Source organism: Scomber scombrus, chromosome 8 (genome assembly GCF_963691925.1).
Source record: "Scomber scombrus chromosome 8, fScoSco1.1, whole genome shotgun sequence".
Lineage (NCBI taxonomy): Eukaryota > Metazoa > Chordata > Actinopteri > Scombriformes > Scombridae > Scomber > Scomber scombrus.
Genome location: NC_084977.1, coordinates 8,760,364 through 8,781,650, shown reverse-complemented (window position 1 = coordinate 8,781,650; position 21,287 = coordinate 8,760,364). Strand labels below are relative to the sequence as shown.

The following is a 21,287-nucleotide window of genomic DNA, read 5'->3' as shown; positions in this document are numbered from 1 at the left end:
TGACAAGTGACATTGTTTACGGCCTTATACACACCGCGCATTGTGTCTTTGAGAGGCATAATAAATATTAGCAGCTATGATTTGATGAGTGTGTGTGTTCAGATTGGGTGGCCGTGTTTGTGTTTCAAGTGTCATGAGCTTGCTTATCTTGGATAATAAGAGTAGATTGGAGAGAAAAATGAAGCGCTGCCTCAAGTGACACATTAAACGCATATTGCACATCTGGCTGTGAGGATCAGAAGTTCAGATGTACTCATTCACACTGCTCTAACCACCGCTCCACATCCTGTCTAAAGCATAATAATACGGAGGTTAAACTGCAGAATCCATATTTTTTATTTTAGCAAGTTTGCATTTCAGTCTGTAGTCGGCTGACTTTGCTCACAATATGTTTATTTTTTATGTCTCCAGAAAACTTAAGCATTAGTTAAGCACTTTTTTACTCAATTCTACAACATGTCATAAGTGGTTATAAAATAAAAAAAGATTATGTGCATGACTAATGAAAAGAAAACTTTTTTTTTTTAGCTACGCTTTGCCAGTTACAGTAGATGCACTTCACCTCTCTAAATCTAATATAATCTAATCTAATACAGCCTTGCAATATGTAATGCACTTCTATCATATTCAGTTTGTGGTGAGACTGTGTCAGAAAAGTGCTGACTCAGCTCCATGGTCATTTTGGAGGCTGTAGTGTTTGGTAATGTTGCATTACATGGCATTATAGTGAAAAGTTGTTTGCAGTATTTAGTCCAAGCTAATTCATGTCAAAGAAGTTGGCCAAACTATTACAAACACCTTCTAATAAAATACTTTTTTTTTTTTTTGCTTATTCATCTCCACACATCACTTGACTTTTATAAAAGTCAATAAACCCTTGCACTGAAATTGAAAAGCCATTAAATAAGTCATTAAACTGACGTTAAACCACTGTATGGTTTAATGAAGTGTTCATAAGTGTTGCTTTGTTTATACCACATTTTCTGTCAATTTAAATGCATTTCCTTGTTAAATAGCCTTTCTCTCTGTTGGTGTTACTGCAGGCAAGTACAGTGGTAGTGGGAAAATGACTCCTCCAACCACCGGTGCTCGAGCTAAAAGTTAAAAAAAATAAATGGATAATATTAGCTAAGTGGTACTTTAGCACTTAGACCATCAAGCACACAGTGACATTGTAATTCTCATGGTGTTAGTGGTGTTTGGAGAAGAGGTACCTCTCTGCCAGTGTGATGTGTTTAGTCGTTGTTTAGCGGCGAGGTTCTGCGCTGCATCACAGGATAGACAAACAGACAGACAAGACATTAGTGATATGTTTACCATCTGTTCAGGAAGGACAGAAACGATGGGAGAGGTTGAGGAAGAGAGACGTTTTCACGGTGTACAAAGGGACAAGCAAAGGGGAGGGGGGGGTGTCTGAGGATTTACTGCCGTACATCAACCGTTACTTATCAGAGTGGCCATGTAGACGTTGTGGTACCCTCTGTGTCACGTTGTCATCTTTAACCTAGAATACAGGTCAGGGATTGTCAGTGATGCTGAAATACAAGATCTGACTGAGGTATGGTTCCCAGCGATGGGGGGAGGGATAATGATATTGGAAGCAGCCGCCAACATTTAGAGACCCCCAGCTGACGGAAAATCTAAATGCTCAGAGAGAGCCCCGAAATTTTAAGCACCGAAAGAGAAACAATCCCAGCTGACAGTCATGAAAGTGCGAGAAACGCAGTCAAGCTGTTGCCCTCAGTTGTTGAGGAGGATGCTTGACATGTGAGGGGATCACAGCTCATGACCCAAGAATTCTGGGAAGTGTAGGTGATCCATTAGACCCCAGGGAGATAAGGTAAGGATTGAAGTAGAGCGGAATGAGCTCGATAAAAATGGAGTTTACTTTTGCTTGAGTTTAGTGTAGCAATCCTGCAATCAGCCAACCCCCCCCCCGCCCTCCACCCCAATATTACAAGACGTTCTCTGAAAACCTCAGCGGAGCTGTTATTTGATTAGATTTATACACTCCTGGTACTTTTCGGTTCTAGCAGATTCGATCGTGTGCGAGATATAAGTTATGATTTTGCCAAGTTGTGATAGCCTTGGAGGAGTTTTTAATCACGTCAGGATAGTTTTAGGAGTTTGTAATTCAGCCAGAGCAGAGTTATGCCTTCACAAACAAGGCGATGAGAGGGAAAGAGAGGGAGGCACTGGGGAGTGGGTGAAGAAATCTGGGAAAGAGTGAGACAATAATAGAGGGAGTGATGTAGTGGGTCCTAGAAAAAAGATTTATAAAAAGAAGAGGTGTTAGAATGTATTAATGGTTTAGGCTTGTCTCGTTGCCCTTCCTGGTAGTGTTTTTTAGCTGAGCTGTGGGCTTAAGGCTCTGGGAATGTTTGTGCAGTAGAAACCCTGGGCAATGTTGTTTGTATTGTTCTTTTTCAGCCTGTTTGTCGAACCGCCGTCAGCAGACCAGGACTGTGTTTTCTTTTCGCACACAAAAAGAAATCCGTCATGCACTCATCACTTTGTCTGTCTCCATCCTGACATCGTCTCCCAAACTCTCCCTTTTGCCCCCGTCGCTCTTTTGTGTTCCGCTGCCACTTCCATGAAATGTGGGTCAATGCTCAAATGAATTGCCAAAAAAAGAGATCCTGGTAAAATCCTCTGATATTCCAAGTGTTATAACAGATGGAATTCATGCAGGACAATGGGTGTCAGTATCCAGACATGTAGTCGCTGTATGTCTGTGCTCTCTTTCATTCTAGCTCTACCTATGACACGAAAGTAAACATTAGCGTACACATACACACATATACCTTCTGTTGCCTGTGTGTGTCTGCGTGCTCCAGTCAGACTGGATTCATACTGTTTTGGTGGGGACAAGCTTGCCTCCATGCAACCTGTGTTAGCAGTGGCACGCTAGTTTGTACGTGTGACAGAGGACTGCTGTGTGTGCAGAATGCCACCCTGTGTCTCAGGTCTTAGATTACTCACAGAAAGAGCGTTTTCTTCACGGGCCGCTGCTCCGATACACTGAGAGGAGTCACTGCGTTAAAATAATACATGCAATCATCATCACAGCAGGGCTTCATCTGTGAAAACCTTTTTAAAGGTTTCTTAGCACATAATACAATTTAAGTAATTAAAGAAGGGAAATAAGCATGTTTTTCACAGTTTTTCATCTCTGAGCTTTGCTTTTAAATGTTTTCCTCCCTCTCCTTCCTCACCACCACTACCTCTCATTGTGGCTTCTATTGCCCAACATTAATTTTCTCTCTTTTTTGTGTGAATCAGGGTTTTCCAGTAAAACAAGGATGGGAGAAAATGCCTCATTACCCAACTCTGCCTTTATTTAATTGTGTTATACATGCGTGTGTGTGTGTGTGTCATGTTATGGAGACGTAAATCTGTTTATACAGTCATGTTGTGGGGACTTGAATCCTTTATAAGGACACAAAGCAAGCCCATTTTACATAAATCATTAATTGTACGGTTATGGGTTGGTTTAAAGAGTTGGTTTAAAGTTAAGGTAAGTTTCAGATTATGTTAAGGTTAGGGTTACAGCAAGTCGTGGTTATGGTTAAGGTCTCCAGGAAATGAATAATTCAATGTAATGTCCTCTGAAGTGAGGGAAACATGAATGAGTGTGTGCGTGCTACAGGCCTGTATTTCAACTTTCTTTTTTTTTTGGTTTCTATTTACACAGAGACCCCTTATGTTGGCCCCAGCTCAGACAGTAAATAACCATGTTTATCATAATTGACTAGTAAATAGAACATTGCTCTGAGTCACATCACTCATGTGGTCATCTGGGAGCATCATGTGACCCAGCACACTCACACTACTACCGATAATATCTCTCAGTGGAGGTCTCACTTCATCCCCTTCCCATCATTCCAAACTTCATTACTGTTTGTTTCCCCCCCCCCCCCCTCTCTCTCTCTCTCTCTCTCTCTCTCTCTCTCTCTCTCTCTCTCTCTCTCTCTCTCTCTCTCTCTCTCTCTCTGTCTCTTTCTTTTTCTCTTTTTTTCTCTCTTTGTTTGCTTTTCAGATATTTTTTTGTTGTTTATGCGATGTTAGCTAACATGATCCAGTGCTTCTATTTTGAACATAATTCATCTCCACATCCTCCCAGGTGTGTGTGTATAAAGGCGCATTTGCGAAAAGATGCACGGAGATTATTTGTTTTCCATTTCCCGTGTCTGTAATGAGTGTTCTATAAATGTTTGGGGAAGAGCAGACATGTGTAGGCGTGTTTGTCAGTGTCTCCTGATAGAGATACAGGTTGCCGGGACAATCCAGATTATGATGCAGACCATATTTACACCACAAAAAAAAACCACTCAGGCATGTACATCTAAATACACAGTCCTCCCTTGCAAAAGCTTAGCACCACTTTAACTTAAAACAGATGTGCACATTACCTTCTTTTTAATTTACATGTACTCACATAAATACAGAGTTACCTCTGTGACCTCTGTGTTAATGTGGGTCAGAGAAGAAGCCCTGCCTCTCTGCAAATGTGGCACAAGAATATAGGAGACGCACACACACACACACACACACACACACACACACACACACACACACACACACATAACCCCTCCTCCTTTGAGAGACAGAGAGCGAAACAGCTGTGTCTCCGAGTCATGACGCACATCTGAGAACATCAGTTAGTGACACAGCTCTCGGGTAATTCATGGTGAATTTCATGTTTTATTCAAACTTCTCGACAGAACCCCAACAGAGCTCTGCAGCCTGTGATGACACGCTGCCAGGTTTAAAATGATGGCGTGGACAGAGCTGAGGTCAGCATTGCAGAATTCACAATGCCACAGCCATGACACGCCTAACGTACAGCTAATAGTTTAAAAATATCCAGCACTTCAACTCCAGACTATTTCCTGTCTATTGGATCCTTCTCCAGGATGGAGGATGGAGTTTTTGAGGGAAAGAGACAGGCAGATCTGTGCAGACCAGGATGAACCGTGCCTGGACTTGGCATGGTGCAACAGTGCCCCCTAATGTTTGAAAGTCTCCACAGGCCCTGGAGAACATGCCTCATGAGCAAAATTAAAATGTGTATTCCTCTCTAATGCAAATATACACATACATTCTTCAAAAAAATACATTTTTCATCACCTTAATTATGCACAGTAGCTCAAAAAGAGAATTTGATCACACATACAAATTTGCCTGCAGCTTGCTTACAGCCAGCAAAGCCAAACTCCAACCAGTCAAGCCAACCACCCTCCCCCCTCCCCCCGCCCTCCCTCTCCCACCCGCCCCCCCACTCTGCACCCTCCTCTCCGTGTGCAAGACACAAACTGGAATCAGATGGGCTGCTTTAATCTTTCACACTACATGTTTCTTCATTTAAAAGAAACAAAAAGATACAAGAAAAGAAAAGTGATCCCTCGTATCATGGCCGTATCGTCTGTCTTATGGGCTGCGATGAAAAATGAAACAGAGCAACTGCACAGTGTTGAACCCAGTTTTTTTGCTCTGAGTCCCATCGGATAAATTGCGGTTCTTGCATTCGGCTTCGTCTAGAAACCGTCTGTTTACCTCAGGATGTTTTCTCCCCTGCTGGAGCCTCCTGAGTCAATTAGTAGTACATGTAATGTACTGTCTTTGGCAGTATTAGTGTGTGTGTGTGTGTGTGTGTGTGTGTGTGTGTGTGTGTGTGTGTGTGTGTGTGTGTGTGTGTGTGTGTGTGTGTGTGTGTGTGTGTGTGTGTGTGTGTGTGTGTGTGTGTGTGTGTGTGTGTGTGTGTGTGTGTGTGTGTGTGTGTGTGTTTCAGTTTCTCAGTGTGAGAAAAGTGCGGGAGGTTTTACATGGCCCTGGGGTTTGTGGCTGCAGGCAACTCTCATCTGGTGAATTACGCCATAATCTGTTGCAGCCTATGTGGCAAAAATAAAGCCTCATTAATCCTCCTATGTTTCCAAACACTCAGAGTATACTGCCTCAATACACTTCTTCACATTTGGAGCTCCTACGATTTCTATCTCGCTCATTTTTCCAATGAGCGGCGTATTGGGTCTCAGCCGGAGTGTGATAAGCAGGCAGGGTGTCGCGTGCCGGGCAGACAGAGTCCAGCCGCAGTGACCAGCATGTGGCTGGCAGGCGGTGACAGGGCGGGGTGCGGGGACTGTGTGTTTGTGTCTGTGAATGGGTCCCACGTCTCTTCTAAATTATAGGTTTCAAGCGTTGCACCGAGCCAACCTTTGACACGCTGAGCAAAGAGAGAAAAAAAAGAGAGAAATGCAGATTAAACAAATGGATGTGGGAACAGTGGCTTAAAGAAGGTGACTGAAGAAGATAAAAGGTGAAACAAAGAAGAAGTGATGTGAAAGCCTCCAAAAAGCTTTTTCTTGTATGGCAAGGGAGGCAGCTGCCTGTTCATCCCTCCTTCCAGTGAGCTGACCTTCAGCTGTGAGTGGGACTCTATTGATTTTCCTCCCAGCAGTCCAGCATGTAGACCTGCGACCAGGCTGTACGGCTGGGCAGAAACAAAACAGAACCACCTCACACACTGTGTGGTAATTCAGGCCTCATTTAAAATGAAAGATTTATGTCTCAGTGCTCCTACAAACACAACAGGCATCAGGCTGATGGAGCCAGACCAGGGGTCACCTTACTTTTAAGAGCTTTTCCATCCACCACAATCTGTCCAATCAATCAATCAAACAGTCTTATCTGTAGCCATTTCTTTTCTTTTTTCCCCCTCCTTACTCGTCTCCGCAGCCATTTCTATGTTTTCTCCGACATGCAAGAGTTAACCGACTGATGGACAAGCCATGGAGTAGTGGTCTGGCTGAGTCCATTCAGTACATTCCATCATTTACTGAGTATTAATAGATTTGTTGTGATGTAAATCCTGCTCTGTTTTCCCAGTGCAGTCAAGCAGGGTTTTTGCTTAGTCAGCAGATCACCTAGCCGATGATCAGTCTGGCGAAGAAAGTGAATATGGCAGAGGTTGCAGCGTGTACAGTTACAGAATCCTTCACCTCGTAAATGACCTACAGAAAATAATAGCAAATGTGTTTTGATCCAACAGGATTATGATTCTGTTGTTTGATCTCCTTTACAACATAAATCTGAATTTAGAGACTGTATTCTGCAAACTCTTTATGTCCAGCAGTTTGTTCCCTGGTTAAAACAGATATATAAACTTATATGAACTTTCTCAAATTCATCTGTTGTTCATTTTCTTAAAAGAAAGAGCAAGGAACAAGAGAGAAATGTGGATTGCAAGCTAGTTTTGCACAAAGTTGATTTCCTGGTGATCTTCCACTCTTCAGTGTATATATGATTCTGTGTGCAGACTTGCTCCTCTTTGTTTAAACACACATTTCCGCTGTCCTTGTTAAAGACGGGATACGTTGTCCACACCTTTCACACAAGACAGAATAATGGGTATAAAAAGAGAGTCAGAGATAAACTTTATTTTTCCATTCCGCCTCAACTTGAGGCAAATTTCCGTCTTTTAATAAACAGAAATTTTCCGGTGAACCCATTCTAGGATTCATCATTGTCACGGCCCACAGGTTACAATGAGCATGTGTCCCTGAGGAGATGCTGTACATGTGTGAGTGCGCTGGCAGGCTCAGATGAGTCACTGTCATCCACAAAATGTCTGTCTAAGCCTTTGTTAGTTTGCTTTTTGAGTTTCGGTGTTTACATTTTCTAAATCCTGCCAGTCTCCCCGAGTTTGAAGACATACTTGTTTGTTTTCCAGCTGTTCTACTACAAATCAATAGTAAGCTTGCTGTACATAATTTGGAGTCAAAGTTTAGTTGCTGTCTTTTAAGTGCAAGATTTATGCATTTAGTTTTTGTTTTTTATGTCTTCCAGCTTTGCATGTTGTTATTTGTGAAGGCAAATTGGATGTGATTACATATTTGCAAATGAAGCACATGTGTGTGTTTTCACAAGAATGCAAATGGGTTGGGTGTTTTTTTCCCCTGGTCGCTATGGTAATGATGAACTGTCTGACATCCATGTAAGTTGACTCCTGGCCAGGTTGTCTTCGGTTGACTACAACAACTGACCTATAGCCAACTTTGTTTGTGCTCCCACCAGGACCCCCACCTCCAATACCCACCCCTCCCCCTGCCGTCGAGCCCAGAAAAGGTTCATTGTGCAGGCAGGGAGCAAGGCAAGTGAGGCCTGGTTCTGGTTAGCGCGTAGAGCTGCATCTGAAATACTCGCCTTCCTCCAGGGGTTGCATCTGGAGCTGGTTTCCTGTTCAGGCTGCGCTGGGCAGGGGCGGAGTTTGGCCCAGCTCTGTGATTGGGTGAGAGTGAGCCTTTATGGACCCCATGATGGTTGGGATTGCCAAACAGTAATCTGTCAATCACTGGCATACAGATTCAAACCAGAACATAATGCAAGGGGGAGCTTGGGATTGGTGCAAAGGCCTGAGCAAGAAGTCAGCGATGCTTTAGTCTTTTACCAACAATCCAGCGACAAATTCAGTACCAGCCAATTTGCTGAGCCCATTCAGAGAACAAAGAGGTGTTATGTTCTATATTTTTACCTAAAGTCACTTTTACTTTAGGAAATATTGTGTCATAATAAGAAACTGAAAAGTAATCTAAAGTAATAGCTTTATTTGAGTAATTGCAAGCCCCAAAATTAGCTTTGTTTTGATAGAGTAATGCCATTGTTTATTCTATAATTGTGTGTAATGGTCACATTAGACCATGGCAGCAAGACCAGTGGATTCAGTAATGGTGTATAATAATAATGTTAGCTTCCTGTTATTACTGCAGTAATGCTATAGTTCAGGCCAGGAGCACTGTTTTTAGAGTGGACCTTTAACGCCACATGAATCCAGCAACGTTTTTTGAAGGTCTGTCATTGAGAGAAATGATGGATTTTTAGAAATTTATATGAATGATGTGATGAAAAAAGTACTCATGTCCTTGATATCCTTTAAAAAAAAGAAAGTTACCTTAAATAAACCAGGTATTAGCAGGAAAAATGTACTTGAATGGGTCCCTTCTGAACCGTTAAGCTATTGATGCATGAACCTGTAAACCTGGGTTCCCAGAGGTGTACAGTACACCACCTTTCCAGTGAGGCCGTGTGTTAGCGCTGTGAGTTGGTCATTGTTGAGTGTAGCTCCAGTGCTGGAAAGAGCTTTAGTCAGTCTTCCCACTCAGCTTCACTCAGTTCAGTCTCAGTTCTGTACCAAAGACCTCCATTTCCTGCTCTGGCGCCATGGCATGCAGCTGACAGCAGCTTTTATAGATCTCCTGAAGGGACCCAGTTACAGTGCATGCCTCCTCTCACACGTGAAAACACACAGTGCACACTTTAGACACACGGTTAATGAAAGTATCCTATGGTGCATTTATATGAATGATTGAGGCCATGAACCAAAAAAGACAAACCAGACATCTTTGTGACAGAAAAAGAGAAATGAAGGGAGATTAGTGATGACAGTTGCAAGACTATTAAATATAATACAATTTTTCAGTGGAATAAATGTTTGATGATTTACTTTAAACTACTATTTCAAATTAAATTTTCCAAATCCAGATTCAATTTTAATTTAGATGCAGTCTTTTACACACTTTTCCAGGCATATAAAAGACCAAAACAAATGACTACAACTGAGTAGAATTACAATAAATTAGCTGCTGCAATTAGCTGCTACTATCACAACACACCCGAATCTCCCAAATGTCTGCACTCGAGATAGTATACCCGGTTCCACAGCATCGATTTTGAAACTTTTCTTAATCTTTCCATCCGGATAATGTTATTAGATTAGATTACATTGAACTTTATCATCATTGTACGCATTATTCAGTTAGCTTCCAACCAGATAGGGCAAACAACAGCGAGGGAAGTAGACAAATAGGCTGAATAAAAGTGCACTGCTAAATCAGCTGAGTGCTCTTTTAATGCATGTAATAACAATAATGGTCTAAACAGGCTTTTTCTAAATACTGAAATGATGATGACTGTGATGGTGAAAATGATTACAGGCTTGTCTGGCGTCATTGCCCTGCTTTTAATGCATACTAGTTGTATGCCAGGTAGCTACTGGATGTTGACCAACCTGCAACCTGTCAAACAGTAAGTAAGACCACATGTTGAAGGATAATAGACTTTAAAAAAACCTGGATGCCAACAACTGCGAACATACTGTGAGCTTTTAGTGTGCTCAGAGGCCCACGAGGTAATACTAGTCAGGTTTGAGTGAAGTACTTTTTGACAGATGATGTTAGAGAGTCCCTCCAGAGCTCCTCTTTCAGCTCCTCCTCTCTCCACTGACCCATACTGAGAGCTTCTGATGCCAAAGTTACATGGCAACAGGGTACTTCTCAGGCCAGCGCTGGTCAAAATGAAAAAGTAACTTGTTGACAGTGGACACGCTTGTTTGAGAGCCTGAAAAAGATTGTATAAATGCATCGCTGGACATGTCGAGACAGAGGTGTATGAGATCAGTAGTTGCTCTAAAGTGAGAGATGAAAGAGAAAGCGCTTTGCCATTTGCATTTCAACAAGAAGCCCTTAATGCTCTTTGTCTTTCTCTCCACACCAGCAAAACGAGCAAGGGAAACATCTCTAACATTGTGTGGCAGTTGGAATGAGTGCAACTTGGAGAGGTATTTGATTTCACAATGTTTAAGAAGAAAAATCTGTGGCTAGATTGTGTTTGAACGGTCCCCAGAGGCAAACCGTTGGCCCGGTCTGAGACAGGGAGGAGGCCTTGTTGTTGAACTGAACAGACCAGCAACAGTGCGTTCTTGTGATACCTTGCAGGTTCGTAAGCCATGCAGATGTCACTATCAGCGGCATCTGTTCATGCCACAGCAATGACTTTCACCGTACTGTTAACTTCAAATTAATATTTATGATCCAGGAAATCACTAACGTCCACAGAGTCACAGACATTGACCTTGCGTTGTGAACAAACTCCTCAAGGGACAGTCGTCTTCCAAAAAAGACTTCTCCGTAGCCACTTCTTCATGAGGGACATTTAAGTCTGCTCTGTGGGTTTGGCTCACCATCTCTGTGTCTGATTGTGTTGCGTCTTTGGCTCAGTTTAAGAGTTCTTCTGGGTCAGACACAGGATCCCCCCAGTGGGCCCACCATCAGATCCAAAGCCCCTCATTCTCAAAGCAGAGAGAGTCTGTTTGTCTTGGTGAGAGGAACACAAAGATCTTCACAAAGGAATCCCTCGTTAGAATGAAATCTATCCACAGGGGCATTTGTAGCTCCATCCGACACAAACATACTGTCCTCTGTCAACAATCATTCCTTTTATACTATTATTTGAAGCTTAATACTTCTTGTAATATCTTCTTAAACTCCCGTTCTTCCCGGCTTTATTTTTTACTTTCTCGCTCCACTTTGATTCTATTGCCTCCTCTCCCCCCTCCTAGAGTCCTATTTTTCATCGAAATTTCATGCTGCTCATCAGACAGATTAGCTCCACACCCTTGCTTTATAGGTCTATGAGCTCACCCTTGTTATGAGAGTGGCCAGTGTTCTGTAAACGGTCCTGTGATCTACAGCAACCGTGTGGGACTATTCAAAACCTGCTCAGACAGGCTCACAAAAACAGGTCACTGCACCTAAACATTGCCCCAAATTTTGGCTGACTGTGTGTGTATCTGTGTGAAAGTGTGATAGAAAGAGAGAGAGAGAGAGAAAGAGAGAGAGAAAGCAGTTCAGTACCCATGTGAACAAAAGAATGAAACAAAATTAAGCGTTACCTCAACCATTTGCAGGGCTGTAAAATTAGCGAATGGAACGATGAGCTCACTCACAGAGTGGTCATAATTTAAACACTTACTGTATCTCTACAGGATGCCAACCAATAAGAATACAGACTAATGAATATGTAATATCAAATGATGTAAATACTCTTTGCAACATAATGTAGTTCACACGAAATTTTCACTTATACATTCATTTTGCATTGCAGCATCTTCCATTGACAAGAAGACAGTCAGTTTCCACAGCCAAACATCTTTTGGTTAATGGTTTCAAAGGAATCAATTGAGAAATTGATACCACTCTCATGTCTATACAGAAAATATAAAGTTACAGTCATTTGTTTAATTTGTGCAAAAACCTAAATTGTAAAACCGACATGTTGTGGTTTTACAGGGGTTATGGCACAATAACATTCTGGAAACCCAAATAAAACCACCACAAGTCATTTCATTTTGGTTTTGTACAGAGTAAACAAACGAGATTTCCCCTTGTTACCAGTGTTTTTGCTCAGCTAAATGACTGCTGGCTGTCATTTTATATTTACTGCACAGACATGAAGGTGGGATAAATCTTCTCACCTAAATGGCTGCAATAAATGAAATAACTCTCCAAAATGTCAAGGCTCTGGTTACTTTGTGCTATTGGCATATAACTTATTATACCTCTACAAGGTGCAAAAATGGCCATCTTCCGATTAACCAACTGTTTTTCATGCATGTGTGTGTTTGTGTGTGGGGGTCACAGGCTCTTGGAGACTCTGATTTCCTGGGTGTGCTGAAGCAGCTGCTGCCCTTGATGAAGCCCCATGGAGGCGAGGACAGCGTGGCATCTGGGTCGAGGTTTGGGAAGGAGGAGTGCGGGCCCGATGAGCTGATCCTCCTGCTGGTCTACCTTTACTCCCTCGCTGATGAGGCGCAGCCCGTCGACCGCGACGCCGAGGACGACGAGGAGGAGCTGGAGAAGCTGGAGAGGGAGCTGATAGGAGCTCTCACCCTGGTCATCACCCAAGAGACAGAACTCAGCCCCCTGCTGCAGAAACTCACAGGTGAGAAAGAGTTAATGTGATCTCCACTTCATGATTACTTCCAGGAGCCATGCTCAGTTTGCCAGATTTGCCAATGGTCTAAGAGGAGAGAAATTAGACTTAGAGAGTGGAAACAGCTGATTGTTTATTTCCTGTCTCTACCTCCAGTCCTTCTAATGGGAGGATTTCTATCAAAGTCTTCACACTTCATCCCTCTCCCGCTGCTCTCCTTGCATGCACACATACGCGCACACCTACACACGTAAAAAGTGCACTGCCAAAACAATTTGCCAAGCAGCTACAAAAATAGTCGAGTGTGGGAACCGCTGGGCTTCATGCATGTGCGTAAGTGTGAAGGAGAAATAGTGTGATAGAGAAATTAGCGCGTCATTCCCTCCATTTAATCCTCTACATCTTGCAGGTATAGGAAGACCTTTTATTTGTGGTGCTAATAAGCATCAGCATTTGTTTGTACTGGTTTCTTTGTTCCTCCGTGTAGCTTTTGAGTCTGTAGCTGAGCTGGTAACTGTGTGGTATAGTACATCAAGGCCAGCACTTAAGACGAATTAACCATCTATCTCCACACCACAACCAGCTGTACCTCCCAGAGTAATAGCGTCTTTAACCTTGAGCCTGTACACACACCGTCTCCTCCCCTGCCACATAGTTCATAATTAGAGCTACTTTTAGTTTTGGCCCACTCCATACCTTAACACACACCCTGAAATAATACACTGCTGTTAGGGTTTCCATCTCATATCGCACATAGGCTCATATAGTATATATAGGGTTGGTAAATCTATGTAAAGCACTAATAAAGATTGTTGATCCCAGCTCATTTTTACGCTCTCTCTCCATCTTTTCCTTCTCATACTCTGTCTATCGCTCTTCCTGTTCTACTTGGCTAAGTGCTGCTTGGAATTGAGGGGCCTCTTGGCAGGCACAGGCCTAGAGATGTGGCTCATGTTAAAAACCTGACTCTCTGTTATAAACACTTCATTGGAAATTACCCTGTCATAGTGTGCCAGGTGTGTTTTAGACAGAGAAAATAATGTGTGTGTGTGTGTGTGTGTGTGTGTGTGTGTGTGTGTGTGTGTGTGTGTGTGTGTGTGTGTGTGTGTGTGTGTGTGTGTGTGTGTGTGTGTGTGTGTGTGTGTGTGTGTGTGTGTGTGTGTGTGTGTGTGTGTGTGTGTGTGTGTGCACATGTGCATGTCTCACCCATTCAGAGGAATTCAGCAGTGTGTGCACCTTTCTTTTAAATCTGAGCGTGTGTGTGTGCGTGTATGAGGGTCTGTGCAAAGTTTTTATGGCAGCCGATGAAGTGCTTGGCTGGGGTAACATGAGGCGGGAGGTCGTCTCTCTCCGCATCCAGAGCCAAACATTGATTGTGACATTCTCCCCAATTAAAGGACTCAAATGGAAACCAGACGTTGAATGAAACCTGGTCGCCATGAGAACAATGTTTTTACAAATTCTTCTATTCTGTTCCCCCTGGCTACAGTAAGCAATTGGAGCTTAGCTCAAACACTGCAGATACACAGATACACACAGTGCATGCACAAACAGGGTGCAGAAACACAAGAACAATATACACGAGAAAGATTGCCAGAAACGGAGAGAAGCGAGGACAAGTGAGTTTTTAGGACAGTAAGCAGGACAGGATAGGCTAATGCAAACACAACCCGACCCCGCTAACTACCTCCTTCTGGGAACAAAATTAAAGAACATCTACAGGAAGATGTTGCTCAGACTACTTTACACTGTAGATATTACATGTCTCCTGTCAGCCCTGGTGGATCTTTGTTTTCTTTGGTACAACAACATATTTCCATAAAAACATAGTTTTAACAATAATGCAGACAGCTGGTGAATGTCCCAAGTAGAGTGCGTCAGAGAAGCTTTTTTCCAATAGGCTAAGTGCATTCTTTTTGTCAGCAGGAGATAATTTAGGTGGATATGCACCTTTATGGCAAAGTCAGTGAATTCCAATAAATTCCAATCCACAATCAGTGGATTTGCTTGTGGGAGTGAAATAAATCAGCTCAGATTTTTAGCATCAAGTTTAACTCAATGAATTTCGATCTGTAAATGCTTTCCTGTGACAAGTGTAACAAGCTAACGCTGACAGACAACAAAAGAGTCCAGAATGGAGTACGCTTATTAGCTATTAATGAAGTATAAACTGCTCCACAAAGGAGCACTGGTTTGCAGACAGTTATGAGACAGGAGTCGATGTTAAAAATACTTCTTTTGAATAAATAATGTGAACTTATTTGTCCTGCTAGCAACCCAGCTAAGCTAACAAGCTTGCTAATAATTGACAATTATGAAACTCATTATCTTGGAGATCTTTATTTTCATTCTTTGACGTTTTTATTAACAAAATGTTGTGCAATGGTGAATAAAATGCTTGGGGGAGTTAAAAGCACAGTTCAGACTGAATAGAAAGAAGCTTAGATAGTTATTGTGGCTGACTAGCGCTTGCCCAGTTGGCTAGCATGTTAGCAGTTAGTAGTTAGCTCCCCCACTGAGTTGTCATACACAAATTAGTTTCGCTATTTGCAGTTTCCCTGTGTTGCAAGAGTGGAGGACAGCAGCACAGTCAAATAGACTCCTTAAAATGTCATAATAAATAAAGCGTCAACCAGAGTTTCTGGTTTTCAAGTAAAAAATAAGTATTTTTATGCCTGTACATTTGCATTTGTGATTACTTTGTCGTCACTGTGGGTGCCTGTGCATGTGAAATGAACATCCATACTCAACAGTATGTCTGTGTATTGTTGTGTCAGGGTATGGCTTTGATTAAAGGGTTGAACAGTATTTATCCAAGAAAATGGTTGTGCTTATTGCAGACTGGGAAACAAGGTCTTAAACCAAATGCTCCACAGCCAACACCACATGTGGAAAGAGCTGGATTGGTCGTGGGCAACACCGCAGAGGGAGAACTAACGATGGGATTGGATGAGAAACTCACTGCTCTCCTGAACCCTGCAGTCTGATTGGCTGCTGCCAGACAGTCTGTGGTGTATATGGGTGGTGTGTGTGATGTGTGCAGGTTGTAAATAGCTCCAAGCAGTTACTGTTAATCCCTCGTTCAGTTGTGGCAATAACTACATTGATGCTGGTGAGAGAGCCAAAGAGAGTTCCTCAGACTACTTTATGGATGTGTTTCCTGTCAACCCTGGTGGGTCTTAGTTTTCTTTGGTGCAGCATCAAACCTCTTCCCTTTTCTTTAAATTTGTTTCTCCTCTTCTCGCAGCATTGGGGTACAGTGGGCCGAGAGAGAGACAGAGAGAGAGAGAGTAGGCCAACCCAAATGTTCCTAATTCCTCACCCTAGGACAGAGCAAGCTCAGTATGATGGATCATAGTTTGTCTACACTTATGTCAGTGTGTGGGCGTACAGCTCCAGTAGTGAGAACGTGAAATCCCCAGTCCCCAGATGGTGATGATAGTGATTTACTGGCAGCAGTGACAGTGGAAGGGAAGAAGGTCGCAAAATAACTTTTCGAGCAAGACGTGAATTTAACTGAAATTGTGGCAGTTTCGTGTCATGTTCTGCCCCGGACTCACATTGAGTTTGTTATTCATCCTTTCAATGGGGTGTGCACCAGGCAAGGAAGAGGGGAGCAGTGGGAGAGTCAGACCTCCCCAACGCAACTGTTTGGGTTGGCGCAGCAACACGGGCCAGTCAAGGGACATGAAAGGGATCACACATAACTCTGGCCACCAACTCTACGTCTGCCTACTTCTCAAACTTTTCTTCTCTTTGTTTTTTCTTCATTTCCTTTTCCATTTCCACAGCTCTCTCTCCCTTCTTACATTTTTCACTTTTTATACCTCCCTGTGATTCTTCTCCATCCCCTCTCTCCCAGGCCCTAAAAGCACCGAGCTGGTCATAGGAGGAAGTCGAGCATAAGTCGGTCTAATGATCGTGCCTGATTAAATATATTTTCCCTGTTGCACTGTGTTTATGAAATTAGTCCCAATTATTTTTAATTGGTGGTCTTTCTTTACTTCCGCCTCTGTTACGCAAACACAGAGACATATACACACACATACATATATGAGGTGAAAACTGTAGACCCCAGGGTGAACAACGCAGCCGGTGGCAGTGTTCTCTCTAGTTCACTTCATCAGATAAGCTAATGACACAGAGCTCAGGCTTTAATTAGCAGAGGCTCATCAGCTCCTTACTGCCGGGCTAGACAGGCTTGGTTTACAGGCAGGCCCACACACATAGTCGCGATCAGACCCCCAGACTCGCAGCCAACCAACTCTGCTCCCAAGTCTGTGGTAGGGTCTCCATACTGTACCGTTATTTCCTTTTATCCTCCCAACTCTCTGCTTCCTCCTCCACTTAGTTCCGCCAAGTTAGCACCAAGGCAAGGTGTGACAGTTTTAGAGGCAAGAACAGGACAGAAATATAGACACCTGGAAGTAGAAGGTAGATTTAAAAGCCAGTATACGCTGTTTAGAGGCAGACTTACAGTTATGCTGAGGCAGGCAGGCAACTAAGTGAATTTGTGGTCAAGTTTCAAAGGTAACAAATAGCTTCAACTTTAAAGCAGAATAGCAACAAAGTCATATAGATGAACTGGCATATACGTGTGAAAAACTGCCGTCTGATGGGTCTGTTACCCCTTCAAATGGTTGCATGATTTTACTTTTCATGTTTTATTGTTTGAGTATAAGATCAGGCTTGTAGGAGGATATCTATCATATTATTAACATGAAAAGAGGAAAAAGTATCAATTTTGCTAATTTTTGTATTTTGTTTCTTAGCACATCTTAAACCTTTTTTATCCCACATCTATGTACATCTACCCCCCCCCCCCCCCCCCCCCCCCAAACCACGACAGTCTCCTTTAAAATTCTTAAAGGATTATTCTCAGTGAAATCTCCGACTGATCAGACTGATAGAATGAAATTCCTTGACCTTATGCAGATAATTCTTTTTCTTTAAGAGCGACTAGAGAGCTTTAAAAAAAACATACTTTTTCATTGACTATTCTTTAAAAAAAACACAAACACAGTACAGCCATGGATGTCCTCTACTTGGCTTTCACACCAGGGCTTCTGGCCCAGAATGAATTGGCTGGTTTGAAACTGCAAGAATTTGTTAGATGCATGAATGGATAGTTTACAAATTAATAACAATCATGGAGTTATTCTGCTGCATCAGGCTGTGGACTGTCATTAACTCTAGATTTGGTAATTATATCTCAGTAAAAACTTGTCTGAGTTCATTTCAATCATCCAGTGTCAAGTATGAAAGGAGACTGAAGAAATGAAACAGAGCAGAAACAGAGTATAAAGTTCTGATGAGTGGTGAAACATCTGTAACTTTACAGCTTCAGGCCAGTGGATCATTTCATTTTGACTTGTGGATGAAATAAGAGAGGAAGATACTTTAAATCTTTGTGTAGGAAATATTTTCTTGCTTCTTTTCATTTATTTTTGTCTTAAGATGACTTCAAAATCAACTGTGCACAGTAAGAAAAGTTATACCTGTATCGTCACTCAAACGATACAGGTTGTCAACTATCAAAGCAGTGCGGTCAGTAGTAGTCATAGTTTGTCGGCTAGATTTCACAGAGTTGTCCTGGTGTGTAGTTTACACCTCTGTTTGCTTTATGGAGTGTGTTAGCGCTCAGCAGAGAATTCCTCTGCTTCTTATTTATGACAGGAAATGCACATCATAAAAGGCTCGTAAGCACTTATATCTCTGCTGGGAATTGGGCTTGCAGAATGAAAACGGACACTATCACCATCCCACACAGACTCGCAAATACACACACAAACACACACGCACACACACAAGCAGTCGCTCACTACGAAGTGAAAGCAGAAATACATACCAGACACACATATACGGGCCGGCTCCAGAGGGACTCTAACTGAGACAGCGGCCCCTGGCCCCTGCACACGCGTCAGTGCAGGCGGGGGTCAACCCGTAACCCTTTGACGGAGGGTCAGTGGAGGAGTCCAGCCTACACACACACTACCCGCTCGCCTCTGTCTTGTCCTACAGGGACACTCCTTGGCTCATCTGGGGGGACATCCCTGCTTTCATTAGCATCTGGTTTAGAGTCTGCGCAGCACTCAGACTGACAGACAAAGACTTTAAAGCAGGTCTTTGTAGTAGTTTTTTAGGTTCTTGGTGAAATGTGTTTGTGTTTGCCGATCTGTGCGCTTTCTACAGTATGATGGCGACAGAAGCAAATGTCTTTGCTCAAACAATATTCAAGTGTGTAAGTGTAGCAGACCGTGTGTGCGTGCGAGTCTGTTTTTTACCAGACTCAGTTGGTTTTTTACGGTATATCTGCGTTTTATCTGTGGGTGCGGAAGGACTTGTTTACGTTTAGGATTCCAGTCAGCAGTGAAAGATGACCTGTCCTAATGTACCCGCTTTCCTCCCCAAACTGTCCCCTCGCTGTCTCTCTCCACCCCTTCCCACCCCCAACCCGTGCAACTTCCTCCTCCCCTCTTTGAATCCGAGGAGCTCGCTAACCTACTTTTACCTCGTGCTCCTCACTGGATGTCCAGATTGAAACTTTTCTGCTAGAGTTTTACAATGTGGTCGTGATTGTTGAGGGCCTAGATTGAAAAAGTCTTGCAGCTCAGTTCTGTTTTTGGCAAACAACAGAAACTGAAGGGTGGTTTCTGTGTAACGATACAAGGTGGGAAGCACTTGGACTAATATCTACAGACCCTGGAAGTGAAATGTGTTCATTCAGTTCGAAGTTCTTCTGCTCGGTTCTCCTGGGTGGAGAATTCCTCTATGGCCTCAACACCAGATGGAAGCTCTCCTGGCGCTATGAGCTGGCCGGGTCATTTCCTGTCAAGAGGCCTGGTGTTAATCAAGACCCGAGCCAGCGGGAACGCCTCCTACTCCCCTGCCTCCTCCTCCTTTTCTTTTTTACAACCCCTCTTCTCTTACACCCCCTCATCGAGCAGAGAAAAGAAACTCACTTTTTTTTTTCCACCCCCATTTTCCCCCTTTAGTTTCTCTTCTTTTGTCTTCCATACCGTACCCCTCGCTCGTTTATTACATGTCATACTCCACTCAGAGTGTCTTTAGGTGGTCGTAAACCATGAGAAGGTAATGGTCTGTGTTATCAAAGCGTCCCTATAGCGGTCCAGCCAATAGATAGAAGGAGATAGTAAGGAATGAAGAGAAAGGAGTATTTCTTTACTCTCGGCCTGGTGTTCTGGTCACTTTCTGTTTCATCTGTTAGTGTCTTCAGTGGTGTGATGGACACAGTGGGAGATAAGCTTATCTCAATGCTCAACCTACTCCGCTGACCCTCCTGTCTGACCAGACGCAGGCCCACAAACCGAGAGGGGGGCAGTCAGATGAAATGTTTGGACTGAGTTTTCCTGCTATGTTTTTCTTAATCGTTTAATGGTCTACGTGCCTCATCTGCAGAGTTTAATGGTGATGTGTTGCCTCAGCTGTGGTTTTCCAGTGGATTCATTTACATGCACGGAGCTTATTGACTCATGTATTTATCACTCATGTTTCCTGGTTTTGGGTTAACACATACAAACTTAATTGTGTCCAGTTAAAACACCAGTTGAGCAAAATATGAGAAATTCAAGAACTTGTGATGACTTTGGCTCGAAAACAATAATTTCTTTAGGTTGTGGTTTTTCACCCTTTAATCTCATAATTATGATTGAACTTTTATGGCCCCAAGTAAATCATACTATTACAGTTTTAGGAGAACATCGTTTATTTTTTCTCTATCCGAGGACACAACCTTGGAAGAAAAAAAAAAGATACTAATTGTTCATTCATCAAATAAACCTTCCAGTCAAAAAATCTCTATGGTGTTTAATTTTCATCTGCAAAACAGATGGAAAACAACAGATTTCACAAGCAATGGTTCACCTTAACAACACTTAAGATTTCAGGTCTCAGGTGCTACATATCACAACCACTTGACTTCATATTACATTGTAAATTTCTCAGAGAACTTCAGTACAAAGTCAAGAGGTTTTTATATATGGCACAACAAGCTAGCAAAGCTCTGTAAACCGAACCGCATTCCCACACACGTGCCGCCGTTACACAGAACTACTCTCTGGAGGCTCAAACCGTGACCGCCGTTATTAGTATTTGGAGCTGTTTCTAAACAAATTAACGTGGCCAAATTCTTCATTGACATGTTTTTAATCGTTTTTAGACAACAGCAGAGGTTAAACTACGGCACAGAGGGATAAAATAGGTCAGGCTTCGGATACAAACACAATACTTAGTAATACAATACTAAATAGATCAGTTAATTGTTGGTTTGGCTCTGCACATGAGAAATATGGAAAATCACCAACCATATCCTTTAAAAATAATGACTCTGAAAGTTTGGAATCTCCAAAACAAAAAACCTCATTATTGGGTAATCAATGCTGAAAAAAGTTCATGTAAACCAGCTTTAACAAGACATTAGCAAGAGCTCAATCGTAACCATGTGACTGCGCAGACTACTGTAGATACAATGCCACTGTCATTCATTAAGTTGTATATCTGGA

At 42.6% G+C, this 21,287-nt stretch overlaps 1 protein-coding gene across 1 annotated transcript in view; it reads left to right on the top strand.

Moving 5' to 3' along the window:
* scfd2 (sec1 family domain containing 2) overlaps window positions 1-21,287 on the top strand; it is an 87,595-nt gene that overhangs the window by 25,311 nt on the left and 40,997 nt on the right. Inside the window, exon 5 of the mRNA XM_062424148.1 lies at window positions 12,474-12,774. Within this exon, the coding sequence (XP_062280132.1) occupies window positions 12,474-12,774 (301 nt within the window). The remainder of the gene's footprint in view (window positions 1-12,473; window positions 12,775-21,287) is intronic.